Here is a 15469-nt window from a genome sequence, read left to right as displayed (position 1 = left end):
CAGTCAAGAAGGTCGTCGTTCTTCACAACGTCCCACAGGACGCTTCAATATCTTATTGAGGCAGACAGTAATATAAGACAAAAATATATTCAATATATAAAGTATAATATACTCTGTTGCAATATTTGGAAATTAACAAAAGCCCTCATTCACAGGTTATTATGCACATTTTATTTACATATTTATTGATCACTTGATTTTAAGGGTACAGCCATATTGGTTGTGAATCCTGGTTGTATGTCAAAATACAAAAGTAAAGCTCACATTCAAAAACAAAAAATATTTTGGTTCTGTGGAGTAGAATCATAACTGGGGAAAAAAAACTACTGTCATCTTTATTTGCCCTATGATCACTTACAGAGGTAAAATACAGCATTCAAAACACTGTTTAAAACTTCCCCCATTTGTCGAGCTCATTGACATGCATTCAGTGTCTTGAATGCCTGCGCCATAGAGGCTTACAAAAGTCTTTACAAGCAGTCTGTTTACACACACATAAAGCAAACAGTCTGTCACTGGTAGAATATAGCTTACCTTTCACCCCTATTTACCCATTGGCATTTCCCTCGCTTACTTACATTACTTACATGAAGGGTATTCTAGTTTCATTGTATAGCTATTACACAACATGCCTATCACATACAGTTTGGTCCAGATGGAGCCAGAAACAATCTTTCATATTGGTGATTTAGACAAAGAAATTGCTAGACTGATTCAACCTCTTCCGATTGTTCCACAGTTTTCTTTTCCACTCCTCCAGCACTCGACCAGGAGCGATGGGGATGCATTCAGTTTCTGCGGTGAGCCAGAAGGTGTTTTTTTTCCCCCCTTTGGATTCACTCCCTTGGCTTTCGCTGATGCCTGACCAGCCTTGCCCTCCTTCTCATTCCAGCTATAAAAAAAATGAAGCAGAGAAGACAAAGTTAATCAAGACGATTCAAAGACAAAATGTGTCGAAAGTGGTTGCCAATGTGAAACAGTGAAGGGAAAATCCAACAGTGATAAATGTGTTAAGACAGTGGACGTTTTGCTATGCATATTTTCCAGTCATGATTTATAAGGATGTTTGGCAAAAGTTTCTTTGTCTCAGTCAACAGTCTGCATTGATAAATGCATCGTCGGCTAATCATGTTCTTACCTGGCGCTTTCCTGGCAGCAGCGAATTTACCTCCCTCTGTGAAAAGGCAATTTAGAGGCAGTCATTCACTCAGTCTGTTTGGACAAACAAACGCCACGCTTATCTGGTTTATTTACCTCTAATTATTTTGCTAATCCTGTCCGATTCCTCTTCAAGCAGATTTGGGTTTCCATGGATGGTGGTGATCTTAGCGAAGTCTGGGCCTGAAGGTCCGGAGGAGAAAACCATCACCTCTGATGTGTTGAGCAATTTTCCCCTCACATCCAACACAAGATGCAAATTTATACAAGTTTTGAAAGTTCATCATTGAGTTCCTGCCTTCAAGGAATCAATTATGTATCAGTTATAGACATGAATATTTTAAACACAACCAAAGAAAATTCAAAGAAACTTGTTTGGTAATAAGAGTCGGAGGGAAACCCCACCCTCAATGATACGAGGCTGGCCAACCCTGGTGTTTCTGGCTCCACCTTCGGACGGGCAGCGGAGAACGGTGTTGAAAGTCACTTAGCGACTTAGCAACTGTGCCGACTGACAGTCGAACATACTGACAGGTACATACACCCCATTAAAAAAAAACACCTCCTCCGCCACCGCCAACACAGAGTTAAGCACAATGTGTAGTGTTTATGAGCACGCTCGCATACATACACACTTGCAGAGAAAAGTGCAGTGTGAAGTACAGATGTTGGAGCGGGGCTGTCAGCTCAGAGCAAATTCTTTGTCTTAGAACCAAAAGGGAAGCGGCAAGACGCCAGAGAAGCTGAAAACAGATTAAAGCTTGCCTGCCCCTGCACCCAATGGCCCAGTGGTCCGAGCTGGCATCCCCAAAATGGCGCATGGCGAATTTGCACACTGCTGACATGTGACCATTGCTTCTTAATTAGAAATGAGTAGTGATGGCCTTCTTGCCAGAGGGACAAGAACATGGATAATGAGATTAAATCAGATGGTTACGTGGTGAGATGAATTCAGACATCCAACCCATGATGCACCACAGATAGTTGAGGAAGTTTATACCTAACCATGCCTAACCATGACATGGACTGTATGAATTCACCATTTTCTTTCCGAGACATCCTTAATGAGCCTATACGAGCATAATAAAGCAAAATGAGCTTGCAGTGACTGGAATTGTGGCTTGTGAAAATATTTAGGACAGAACTGTGAACTTAATTGTATAAAGATGAGATAACTGTCTACGTTATTGGACATTTTTAGACACTGTCATGGACTTGGATGGCCCTGGGGTAGAATGATAAATCAGACCTGCAAAACTGTCAGACTGTTTTAGAAATCGAGGAAAATAAGCTCCTTTCTCATCTTATGGAACTGTTTTCACCCCAGATCTGAAAAAGTCAGATTTAGAAGATGATGAATTTCAGCCTGGGAAAATCCGTTTATTTCATTAGCTGCTGGGTGTGGGTGCATGTGTGTCTGTGGGTGTGTAATACAGCTATAAGGAGTTATAAGGTTTACGCATGCCATCGTGCTTTGGATTTTTAGCAGATCTGTGCACATTTTTATTATGCTGCTAATTTCAGTACGCTGTTTGATTGAAGTTCAGGATGCTGTGGATAATTTCAACAAGCTGACAAACTCAAAACAAAAACAGCCTCCCACGCACACGCACACACACATATGACTGCAGCAGCAGAAGCTGTGCCTGGACTGTATCCAACCACAGCAGTGCAGGATATAAACCATATGGGTGTCTGGTATGTTTCTGAAGCCTTAAAGATACAGTAATGGCTAGGAGCTGAAAATTCCAGCCAAAACAATCAGGTCACTGCTTGTGCAGAAACTCCTACATCCTCCGTGCCTGACGACATTCATTATGTGTATGAATTGCGTAGAGTTACTGAAATAAAGTCTGAAATACTCACAATAAATCTTCCCTTAAGGGAATTTTGGTGCAAAACATGAATGTCTGATAAATTAATTAACAATGACGGCAAAGGAAAAAAGAAGATGGCGCAACAGTACCACTTTTGTCAAGAGTGGTTAGAAGAAGCATGAAAGTTTGTAGCTCTCGATTTTAAGAGTTTTTTTTTAAACTCACCCTGCTTTCCATCTGCATCAACCTCTGCACCTGCAATCAAAGCGATTGTCACATGATTTGACTTTGTTTTCACCATAAACAGAGAGCCACCTTGTTATTACTGCAAGAATATCGCAAAATTTGAAATCTTAAAATCGAGTTCAAATATGGTGAAATTCACTTCCCACTCTTCCCATCATGTGTGTAACTTGGGAATGGGGTTGCCTTTATCAAACAGTTCACCAGTTTCACATGTTTGATTTAACTTATCCGCACCAAAAATATGAATGATTTCTTTTTATTTTCAACTTACCATCGATAACCCGTGTAACTTTGGTCATGGTGGGCTGTCCTTGAACGACCCTGGTCACTTTCTTGACTGAAGGGTCAGTCTTAACGACCCTGGTCACTTTCTTGACTGAAGGGTCAGCCTCAACGACCCTGGTCACTTTCTTGACTGAAGGGTCAGCCTCAACGACCCTGGTCACTTTGGTGATGGAAGGCTCTCTGTCGATGACCCTCGTTACCTGCGTGATCGTGGGCTCGCTCTCCACAACCACTTCAGTGACAATGGGCTCCGTCTCGATGACTCTTGTTACCTTGGTGATGGTTGGCTCGCTGTCAATAACTCTTGTAACCTTGGTGATGGATGGCTCGCCTTCAATGACTCGGATCACCTTTTCTGACTGAGGGACTGCAGAGACGGAAACTTAATATGAGAATTTGCTGAAAGTGACATTGTGATCTTGAAAATACTTCCACTTGTTCATGTTTACAGTCAGATGAGAATGGAATAACTGTTTCCAGCTGATCAGTCGAAGTAGATAACGACCCTTTTGAAGGACATTGACGATTTATAGGACTGAGCGTGTGACAGTAACTGCAACATTTGTTTGTTTGTATAACATTGAAGCCCACTATACAGAGCAATGCAAATGGAAATCCATGTTTATGTTTGCCATTGCAAGCAAAATGATGTGGCTAGACGGATGAATATTGTTTTTAAAATCTTTTTTCTGCCATTTGTATACTCAGTAACGCAGAGATCACATCCATTTAACAGTTGAACAGAAATCAAAAACTCAACTAGTAGTAATGGAAAATAAGACATGAACATCGGTCAACAAGCCCTCACCTGGGGCATGAATATAACTGTAAGTGTTGCAGATCTCATTTTGAATATGTGTCAACAGAAACTTCTGCCAGGAACATTCTTCCATTTTTTTTATTTTAATATTTACTGCTTCTGAGTGATGATCATTTCGTCTGACTGTATAGGAGATAAAAGCAGACAGATGTGTGGTTGTATCAAAGGGTGTGTAGTCTTTGGCCTCGGGTCCCTTGATACGTGGCCTAGCCTGGTAATCAGAGCCAGAATCATGTCCAAGCTTCAAACAGTGTCTTTAGAAGTTTTTTATTATTTATTTTTTATTATGATCAAAAGTGAAGTTGCTTTCAAGTCTGACTCACATACAGCAAGGGTGTGCATCATCTGGATGGGAAATAATTTATCCTAATGTCTGAATAATGAAGGTACTAAAATTATGTCACTAATATTTATGTGTTTATAAACCCGGAGTGTCTTGCTAAATATGTGGGATCGTTATCTTGTTTTATGAGGCACTCATCCAATTCAGAAAGACTCACAAGTCAACATAATCCCAAATGCCGTTCTGCTGTTTGTTATTGTTTATCAGATGTTCAGATGTGTTCTCATGAGATTCTGTAATCTTAGAGCTTTCACTTGAGCATCTAAGAGTGTCATCAATGAATGGCGGTGGATTATAAATCTGGATCTGTCCTCAAGTCCAGGAAAAAAAAAGATGTCGTAAAAACATTGTTTCCTGAATTCATAAAACAAAGTGAGGCCTACATGTAAGCACACAGGTTCAAACAAATAGTAATATTTCCTTACTGCTCTATTATAAGAGACACAAAAGTCCAGAGAATGAACATAAGATATTAAAGGTTATACTGCTTTATTGGTTAGCACTCTCGTCCAATAGTGAGAACATCCCTGGGATGATGTTTTCGAAAATGTTTTCTATTAGTTTAAAGTTAAGTGATGACTATACAACTATAAATTGCCTGTAGGGGGGAATGCCTGTCTATCTTTGACTGCCTGCACATCTGTTTGCCGTTTTATGGACTGGCGACCTTTCCATGGTGTACCCTGCCTTCACCCATAATCAGATGGGAATAGATCCACTTCCCCCGACAGCCATCAATTGGATCAAGCAGTATAGAAGATGGATAAATAGATAGATTTTCATTCTTGTTGAATCATAGCAGATAATTATAATCTTTGAAAATGAAAAACCTCTGCAGTTCTTGACCTGCTGCTACACAGTCTATGTAAGGTATCTAATCACCTTTGAAGGTTTAATTTTCCTATGTTACCTAATACCTCAGTGCAGGCTCATTTTTTGCGTGGTGGTGCGCTGGAGTCAGCCCAGCTGAATGAGCAAAGTCCAAAAGTACGCTACGGTCGCTAACCCTCTTATCCTCTGACAGCGTAATTACCTCATCCCAACAGGAACTGATTAAATGAGCCAGGAGGTCCAAAGTGGACTTAAGGAGTAAGGAGAGTGAAGAGAAACAGAAGGAGATGGGACTGGGGAAAATGTCTCCATGGAATAATGATGCACATATAAAATGTTTGCATTTGCTGGATGGATTTCATCGACCAGTCTCAAAGGCTGTCGGGCTACTTACTGCCATGACTCATGGTAAAGTTATTTAAAGACCAAAGACAATTCAGATCTTTCAATAACAAGGTTAATTATTGGTCTTACCTTCAATATAATGAGTAGTTGTGATGGTCTTTTCTGTGAAAGCATAACACTGGATTTTAATATATTGTACATACACCAGGATTTACACATCACAGAGAAATAGTGGCACTTACTGATGAAGGTGAGTGGGATCTCGGTATAAGAAAATCCAGAAATAAACTACAAAAAACCCCACAAAAAAAAGTTAGAAGGAAAAAGACACTTAATATAAAATGTTTTACTTATCTATATGTTTTGTACTGCTCCCCCTCCTTTTGTTTACCTTTATCTGGATGTATCTAATCAGCTTCCTCAAGAGGACCAGGAGGTCCTGACGGCCCACGGGCAGGTCTGGAAGTAATAACACATGAATATGTATTGAACCGAGCTTAACCCCTGACTTGAACCCACAATGCATCCTTGTTACGTGAATGTAAGATACTGTATGCTGCACTCACCCCCAGGATAGAGAATGTTCCGCACCACATGGATCACACCATTTGTTGCCATTAAGTCACTGTCAGGCACATCCACAGAGTTGACATGGATGGAGTTGTTCACCTGCAAACAGAAAACAGTCAGTACACAACTTCTGCACTCGTCACAGATACAAAGATACTGTAGACTGCACTCTCAGTAGCTACACTTCCATAGGTGACTGTATTTGCATTAACATTTTAATGTTTTCTGGACCTGTCCAAGGATAACGACAATCCATGAAGCAATATTATTACAATTATCTTTATTATGTATCTTGAAAAAGATATGTTATAAAGAAGGTGGAAGAACAACTGGCTTCATGTAAATACCGTACTCTAAAACATTAACAATGGCTGGAAATTGCAGATGAGATTTATGTGTCCAGAAAACTGTTGCTTTTGCTTATATGTTTAAGAACAATAAACTAAATTGAAGATAATACATTTCCAACAATATAAATGAGACACGTTGGATATGTAAGTGATAGTTTTCTCTTCTGTTTTCTCTCTCCATGTCATTTCAGTCTCATTTTGACTCGCCCACCCTGCTGTTGAACAAAACCCCAAAAAAACAAACCCTCAAACAAGCTTTCTTCTGTTTATTATGAAATTCCTTTAAGCCTGATATGAGATCTTGACCGATAACTTGAGAGAACAATGGGAGATGCAGGAAGCCAAAATTGAAGTAATGGGTGAAATGATGATGAGGTCGGTATGCAAAAAAAACCAAAGAGAAGTAAAGCAGGTGAAGGGCATCCGAATGGGAAGCGGGACTTCAGGGTGAATGCAGAGAGTGGGTGTTGATGGAAGTGACAGGATGCCAGGTTTTATTACGTCTGGCTTTTCCCTAGAGACTGAGGCTGATTGTGCAGCTTTGAAGAAGATAAGCAAAGGCTCTTTGAAGCTATTGTTGAAATGAAAACATGGGGACGGATTGAGTTTAAGTCTCTCAATACAGGGTCAGCATGGTCATGTAAACATAATAAAAAGGTACTATTAAGGTATTTTATTTTACTTACTGTAACTTTTTTAATCTTTAATCTCAGCACATTTTTACATTTTCAAGGGGACCGTTAATAACTAGTCTGCAAATCTGTAACATGTTTTCTATATATTACTCAAAAGTTTACATTATTTACATAATTAATGTAAAATACTTTGTATTGTAAAATACAAAGAAATAGGGATATGTATGAGTTTATCCCTATTTGTTTGATTGAAGATATACTCCATAAATGTCGTATTTAAAGACTAGCCAGGGTAAACCAATACAAACAATCTGGTTTTAGTTAATTCAGGCTGTTATATAACGTTGTTTTCTGTTGATTAATGTCAAAGTGTCTTTCAATTAAACTTAAAGAATTGTTAAAGTACAAATGCTGACATACAGAAAGGACTTGCAGGTTGTTGCCTTGAAGACTTTTCAGCAGATTGGTGACTCCCCCCTGCAATCCTCCATTGATGAAGATACCATTACTTAAATGGTACAGGAGGATGGTTCTCAGTACATTTATATCGCCTGTGAAAGAAAACATGAGTCATCTCATAATGGGCAAAACAAGTCATCAAAGGGAAAGAGGTGCTTGAAACGATGTGCCAGTAGACTCACTTTTGAGCAGCTCAAAGTCATCTCTGTTGAGCCCATCAAAAGCATCATCGGTTGGTGCAAAGATGGTGTAGGAGCCTTCCTGCTTCAGCAGCTCATCTAGGCCTGCTGTCTCCATCAGGGACAAGAAAATCCTACATTCAATCAAGAAGATTAGGGGGAAAAAAGAAAGACATCAATTCTTTTAAATATTTGACATTTTACAAATAATTACAAATATGTAGTATAATCCAACGATGCACAAAAACAGAGGGAAAGCGGTTTAACCCTCCTGCTTCCCTTGAATGTGGTTACATAGTGACTGAGCCCCACAGCATATCGCACAGTTTGAATTTATCATTAAGCCCGCAAATCTGTTCTTCAGTGCCGCACAGAATGTATTAGGTCAAAACGTTTTCCTCTCGGGACACGGCTCCAGCTATGATGGCACGCTGAAGTATGTTGAGTAGACCAGATTGTTACCACATTTGGATTGAAAATTACTTGTGTGGTACCTGTTATTTTTGTCAGTGGGGATTTTAGCTTTGGCAGTGAAGGTCAGACTGGGATTTGTGTGAGAGCGCTGGGCCTGTGTGGTCCCACTGTGTCACACATCTGTTTCCTCAATTATCCATCATCATCAGCCCCTGCTGGTGCCGACACATCATCGTAGCGCAATAAAATGTCCCCACTTTAAATGCACAAATCAACCCGACGTGAGTGAGTAGACCACAAGAAGACACAACAAGCCCGTCTACTGGTTCAAATGATCATGTTGTTGATGATGTGCAATAAAGTTGTAGAAATTGCAGAGCAACAAATAATTCCAGACCAAGGCATGCAGTCAATAGGAAATTAACTGTGGAGCAATGATGTTCTTTGATGTTTATAAGCACATTTTTCTAAACATATGCTTGATGTTTCACGTCACTTGTGTTGAAAGGATAATTAAAAGTCAAAAAAGTAATTAAAGGGACTCACTGTTATCTGGTGGTCAGCACTCTTACCTCACAGCAAGAATATCCCCAAAACATTACTCGGTTATTATTAAAGATGTAAATTTGTCTGTGTTAGCCAGACAATACACTACACTTGTCGTTTCCCCAATATATGCTCGTAAGAGCTTCTCTAACTTGGCTATATACAATGGAAGAATTGATGGATCAACATTTTATATATAAAGTAAGCAAAAAGCTCTTACTTGAAGCGTCCATCAGCGACCAGGAGCTCATGCGTTGTTTTCTCGGCAGGTTTGATGACTGTGTTCATGACATGAAGGGCCCCGTTGCTTCCCTCCTTACTGCCACGCAGCATACATGCATTCTCTATGCACACAGCCTGTAAGAGGAGGAACATTCAACATTTATGTGAAATACAGTTAAAAGTTACAATTAAGGCCACTACACAAGTCTGGCAACTATTTCTGACCCACGAACCACTAATGAATGAACAAACTTAATCTGCCAAGAGCTGAATTCATTTACTCTTTTATTGTAAATATTTACGGCTGAACAAAAACAAAGTTGTGTTCACAATTAGTAATGGTTGGGCAATGGATTTCAGATTTCTAGGCTTTTCCAAACTGTTGCTCTCAATTGTTTCTTACTTCTAAAGTACTTTCTTCATGTTTCTTACTAACTCTATGAGTCTGTTGCAAAACTAAATGCACACATGCACACCACGCACGCACGCACGCACGCACGCACGCACGCACGCACGCACGCACGCACGCACGCACGCACGCACGCACGCACGCACGCACGCACGCACGCACGCACACACGCACACACACACGCACACACACACAAACAGGTCTCACAGTGCGGTAAATGAAGACTCTGAGAAGTTTGCCAGCGAGTGTTTCCAGCAGCTGTCCATTGTAGATTTCGCTCAAAGAAATTTTCAGCTTCAAGATGTGATTTTCCAAAATGTATCTCAGCAGGCTCTGGTCTGTTGACATCACCTCATCTGACAAAAAGAAGAAAAACAGATTTAACATCATATGGGTGAAATAAGATACAAGTCCAGATTGAATATCTGTTCCAAAGTAAAAAAACTAAATATTACTTTTTTTACTAAATGGCTGAGCCAATTAGTTGTGTGAAAGAATACATTTAGAGGTTCAACTTACTGGTGAAGGCGTTGTTGACAGGAGCAAGGAGTGTATACTCAGTCTTTGGACCCAAGGCTGCGGCTAAGCCCAGTTCAGACATCATGTCACTGAAAGTGCTCTGTGATTCTCCCACCAGCTCCATCACTTCCTTGGCTGAGACGAATCATACAAACATGAGATTCTGGTTATCAGAGAAGACGACGCACACAGAGGACTGAAGACAATCTGATGTATGTCTCACCTGAGTTGGGCACAAGAACCTGGTCTATGAGGTGGATGACACCATTGGAGGCCACAATGTCCTTCTTCAGCACCATTTTGATGCCATTGACAGTCAGGCTGTTGCCATCGCAGCCAATCTCAATGGTAGTGCCCTCTGCGGTCTCATACACCGATCCCGCCATGATTGCTTCTGCACACTGGACACTGTTCAACATGTGGTACTTTACCAGGGCTGAGAGACAGGAGAAATGAAAACGTTAAGGCTCTTCATCCCAATTGGTCAAGATTTTTCTTTTTTTCTGTCTGTTTAGGCTATCAAAGTTTTACCGTTTCAATCGTTACTCAACACACATGCAGAAGAAACATAGGAAACTACTCTGCCAGGACTTTTATAAACACTCAGACACTTCTATCAACATTTTGATATGGGATTATACCTCTGGCCAAGTCCAACTGTCAAAATATGCAAGTTTAACAGGCCTACAAAAGCAACGTGCCGCCAACACGAACGCACAAAAACTGAAATGCGATCGGTGCTGCGCAGCAAGGCCAAATATCTTCGTGGGCCCAATATGACAAAAAAATCCTCTTGCTTTTCTGGAGGCTGCTTGAGCATGATTTACTTAGCAACTCCACTTTCACCCACAGCTCACCCATTCATCTGATTTCGCAAATAAAGAGATAAGCTGTTGCTTGCGTTTCTAATGTTTGGTGAACAGTCTTTTTACGTAATTCCATTAGGAATAATGTAAAAGACATTAAAGTGTCAGCTTGATTTTAGATTAAGAGAGCACCATGTTAATCTCGAAGGGGGGCATGCTTGTCTGGAGCTCGTTTCTTGGCAACTTATCTGAAAAGTATATCTTAAACTCACAGTGGTGATTCATCACCTCATTATAAACATCCACTAAGAAACATGAAGTCAGGCCTGCAGCGGGAGTTCACGGAACAGTTAGAGGTATCACTAAAGACAAGAACTCAGGCAACTAATTAATAACATGATCAGTGCACGTGAAAATACAACGTACCTGAGATGATTTCTTTGTTTTCCAGAATACGTTCCAGGTAACCTGGACCCAGTTTCTCAAAGGCCTCATTAGTTGGCGCGAACACAGTGAACTGGCCAGGCTGGTCCAGCTTCCCCATTAGACCAGAGGCTAACGCTGCAGTCTGTGGAAAACAACAGGACAGAGCATACGCAAAACTATATGATGTAGTCCCTTTTAGATACAATTCACTGCGCTTTTAAAAAGATCAGCATTAAACTGTGCATTTCACGTACGCTGAAAGAGGTGAGCTCGTCGCTGACTTCCAGGTGATCCTTGATGGTGTTACCCACAGCGCTGATTACCCGGTCGATGACATGCACCACACCATTTGTAGCCACTTGGTTACCGAGAATGATCCTGGCGCAGTTCACAGTCACAATCTTAGCAGAGAAGAAATGTTTCATCAACAACGTCATCAGGACTTTTTAAACCACCAAGACATATTTTTCTCCAAACGTTGATTTTTCTACATTTTACAGTAAACTGACCCCATTTGAGTAGTGGTTGATGTGAAGTCCCAGGTCATTGTACATGGAGGTGAAAGTCATGCCATCCTTCATGTCTTTGGTCAGAAGACGCTTGTTCACCATGTGGAAGTGAAGGGCGTTGTACAACTCAATGTTTACGTTGCTCACCAGCGCAGACCGCATTTCCTTTGGGAATCACAAGATTAGCGAAATGGCAGTAAGACTGTGATTGTGCTCCTCTCAAAACATTTAAAACTCACAGGGTTCAGCTGTTCCCAGGCTTCATTGCTTGGCGCAAATATGGTGAATGAGCCTGTTCCCTCTATTTCCGGCCTCAGCTTGGACATGTCGGAGTATTGCTCCGTGGTTGTGGCCTTTACAAGCCCCAGTGTACCATAAACATGGTCAATGGGAGCCACTGTGGGAGAGAGCAGAGGCATTTTTATTACATCAACGTGACATGTTGAAAGCCTTTAATTACCCTCTTGATGAGGTAGTTGTTGGAGATAATAACATTATGAGATCAGACAGTGGTATTAGGCGCATACCTGCAGGGCATCCTCTCATGCCTTCCAGGTTCATGTACCCCGGGCAACATTCATACAGAATCTCGCTGCAAAAAGAAGCACAGCTTTTTTGTTTGATCATGAAAAACACAATTAAATTCTACTCTGATGCACTATATCAAATGAATAATTCAGTTTTATCATAGTTGCAATAGTGTAAATTAAGTTGCCAACTACTTATGAAGTTATAATATAATAGCAAAGTGAGAATCTAGTGAGGAAATTACAATTCAGCAGCAAACAAAGCATATTACAAAGTTACAAAAATAAACTGAAGAAGTGTTATAAGAGGGTAGAATAATAAAGACAAGAAAAACACCATTAATATGAGAGTGGTTTGGTAAATTCTTCCATTAACAAACTGGAAGAGTTCACACAGTTCCCAGCAAGCCAATCAAAGAAAAAAAAGAAAAGCTGGACTGACTGTGAAGACTCGCCCAAGACACTTGGCTTTGCAGATTTAGCCAACATGGCTAATAGTCCATTCAAAAGTAATGATCTCAGACTTCAAATGAGCCCAGTTTAAGAAATAAAATCCAAGTTGGAAAAGCAGAGTTCTACTGACAGAGGGCTTATAGAACAGTGAGTGAGTCCCATCCGCTAAATAAAACCTTTTAAGAAGACTCACTGTTACCACGGCCCTGACCAAATCAACAATTTGCACCTTACACTGCGCTCTGTGTTAAATATGTATGTCAAAATCCCCCAAACAGGAGAGTCTGCTCCCCACTTGTTCTGTTGTAAATCTTCAAAAAAAACAAAAAACTAAATCTTGATTTACACACACTGAACAGATTTAGATGTTTGAGAGAGTGTGTGCATGTGTGTAAGGAACAGCTCATATAAACCTGTGAAAACACAGCTCAAACAAGTAGAAACATCCTGTCAGGAAGGAGAGGGGACCTGTTAACACCGAGCACGCCAAGTGAGTTGTGCAGTTGACCCATGCTACTCAATCAACTGTGCAGTTTACAAGAACTCAGGTTGCAATTTATTGCAACGTTATGAATGAGAGGATGATTGGTGAGAGGGCCAATACTGTGAGTCAGTAATGTAGATTTAATGGAAGGATAATTTATTTTTTTTCAAGTTTTACTGAAAGTGAAACATCAATTGTGGCCATTTGCTTGGGGCTTCTCCCGGGTTTGACACACACCTTCCAGAAAGCAAACACATCAAGTAGTGAGTCAAAACTGGATGCTCAACAAGGATCCTCTATGGAAGCTAGAAAAAAAGAAGTAATTTAGTTGTTGAATAAGTTTTATTGAGCCTGAACCTAAACCACTACACAGGTTCCAGTCAGATATGAGGAGATTTGTTGACAGAGGTTTCCCAGGAGCATTTTTGGTCTCAGAATGAAAGGCTTCCTAAATGCACATTCTTCTCTTTACATCCAAAACAAATATCAGCTCCGTCTGCTCAGAAATGAATAGTAGTGATATTATACGCAAAGGAAAATGACTTTGCAGCTTAGTCACAGACACATATGCAAACTACATTTACTGAAATGACTACCAGGGTCTGGCACTTTACTTCAATCATGTGTGTTTTGATAGGAATATGTGAGATTATTTGGATAGAAGGAGGTAGTTTAATATAAAATATTAGTGACTTTTACAAAAATAGTCGCGCTGCTTAAAGAACGGTCCATCCTTACTTTGACACTAATTTCACAATGTAAAAAACATTAATATCCACACATGACTGGCTGTCAGGAAGTTATGAAGTCATTGCTCCCTGGCTGCGCTCTGACAGGATAATAGATGCGGTACAGACCAGAGACAGAAACTACCCAGTGCACTGTAACTCGGCCCCTGGCAGTGAAAGAGCCCAATGTGGCTTCCAGATGAGTTAATGTGGACACATGGGACAATATACACACACTGTACTCTCAGACGCTACATGGGGTGTGTGTGGCATCAGACATAAACATGACAGCTTTTTCTTTTTTCTTTTTTTTTTTGCTCTTACGTATGTGATCAATACTCAACACCCCTGTGTGCGCCTACTCTTGATTACTGCACCAGTGTCTTTGTTACTACATGTGATGTAGATTTTCAATTAAGACTACATTCCTCTCCTGCTCATCTGACTTTATTTTGGATTGTTTTATTTCAAGCCCTGATCTTCTGTTCACCGTATGTCGTGCGCCTGTAGCCCGACTCACATCGGTTTGGAGAAAATTGCTTCCACCTGAATCCCTAAGGACCCGGTTCTGTTTGATTTCTGTGAAAATTAAACACACGCACACAAAGATCCCCTAAGGTATCATTATATTAATAGCACATCATTTAAAAAAAACACAGTGCCGCTTCGATTCACATCAGTATGATAACTCCAGATATTACTCTCACACCTACCAGTTTGTACATCAACACTACTGTCAGCACGCGGCTGCCCAACTTCACTCCAACAACTTCTCATAATCTGTCATCATCGCCACATCCAGCGCAGACACGACCACAGCTGTGTCGATTTCCTCCACTGCTGCAGAACAATGTCCTCAGTGTGACCACAACCAGAAGGGGGAGAGCTCAGTTCCCATGACTTTGCTACATAACATTTCAATTGAATCTTTCATTGTATAGCACACAAATATTAAATCACAGCCAACAGCTTTCTGATTGAAGGGAAAGTATATAGTTGTATATAATCGATGACTTTTTGTTGTCTGGTTCATGTTCTTGATTTATGTCTGAACAGAAAGATGGTCTTGAGCAAAAAAGTCTTAAACCTGACATATTTGGTCATGTAACAGCTCTCACAGTCAAAGAGTTCATGAGCACTAAGGTTACTTCACTGCTTAAAACTTGAGCTATTACTCATAGTAATGTTTTTAGGGATTGTTGGGTGTTTTTGTACTGTTATCACAGAACGGCATCTCACTGTACTGCGTCGATAGAAATCGGCACTCCTCCCATCGTTTTATTTCTTTCAAGTCTTGTCCTTGTCAGGCTCATTCACAAATAAAGAGGTGCTCCAGTTGCACCAGCTGTTCACACATCAGCATGCGCGTTCTTGTATCTTCATATGTG

The 15469-nt window shown here is 40.5% G+C and overlaps 1 protein-coding gene across 1 annotated transcript in view; it reads right to left on the bottom strand.

The window, feature by feature from the left end:
* Positions 1-298: 298 nt before the first annotated feature.
* postna (periostin, osteoblast specific factor a) overlaps positions 299-15469 on the bottom strand; it is a 17371-nt gene continuing 2200 nt past the window's right edge. The window contains exons 3-22 of the mRNA XM_080483320.1: positions 12417-12481; positions 12129-12286; positions 11890-12054; positions 11635-11781; positions 11381-11522; positions 10372-10584; positions 10149-10283; positions 9837-9985; positions 9219-9355; positions 8042-8172; positions 7821-7951; positions 6412-6514; positions 6237-6304; positions 6088-6133; positions 5975-6007; positions 3493-3873; positions 3201-3230; positions 1255-1341; positions 1139-1174; positions 299-892 (exon numbers count right to left, since the gene is read on the bottom strand). Coding sequence (XP_080339446.1) covers positions 837-892; positions 1139-1174; positions 1255-1341; positions 3201-3230; positions 3493-3873; positions 5975-6007; positions 6088-6133; positions 6237-6304; positions 6412-6514; positions 7821-7951; positions 8042-8172; positions 9219-9355; positions 9837-9985; positions 10149-10283; positions 10372-10584; positions 11381-11522; positions 11635-11781; positions 11890-12054; positions 12129-12286; positions 12417-12481 — 2413 coding nt within the window. The 3' untranslated portion in view covers positions 299-836. The remainder of the gene's footprint in view (positions 893-1138; positions 1175-1254; positions 1342-3200; positions 3231-3492; positions 3874-5974; positions 6008-6087; positions 6134-6236; positions 6305-6411; positions 6515-7820; positions 7952-8041; positions 8173-9218; positions 9356-9836; positions 9986-10148; positions 10284-10371; positions 10585-11380; positions 11523-11634; positions 11782-11889; positions 12055-12128; positions 12287-12416; positions 12482-15469) is intronic.

The sequence above is a fragment of the Lipophrys pholis genome (assembly GCF_963383615.2).
Source record: "Lipophrys pholis genome assembly, chromosome: 16".
Taxonomy (NCBI): Eukaryota; Metazoa; Chordata; class Actinopteri; order Blenniiformes; family Blenniidae; genus Lipophrys; species Lipophrys pholis.
This window is presented reverse-complemented; position numbering and strand designations above follow the sequence as displayed.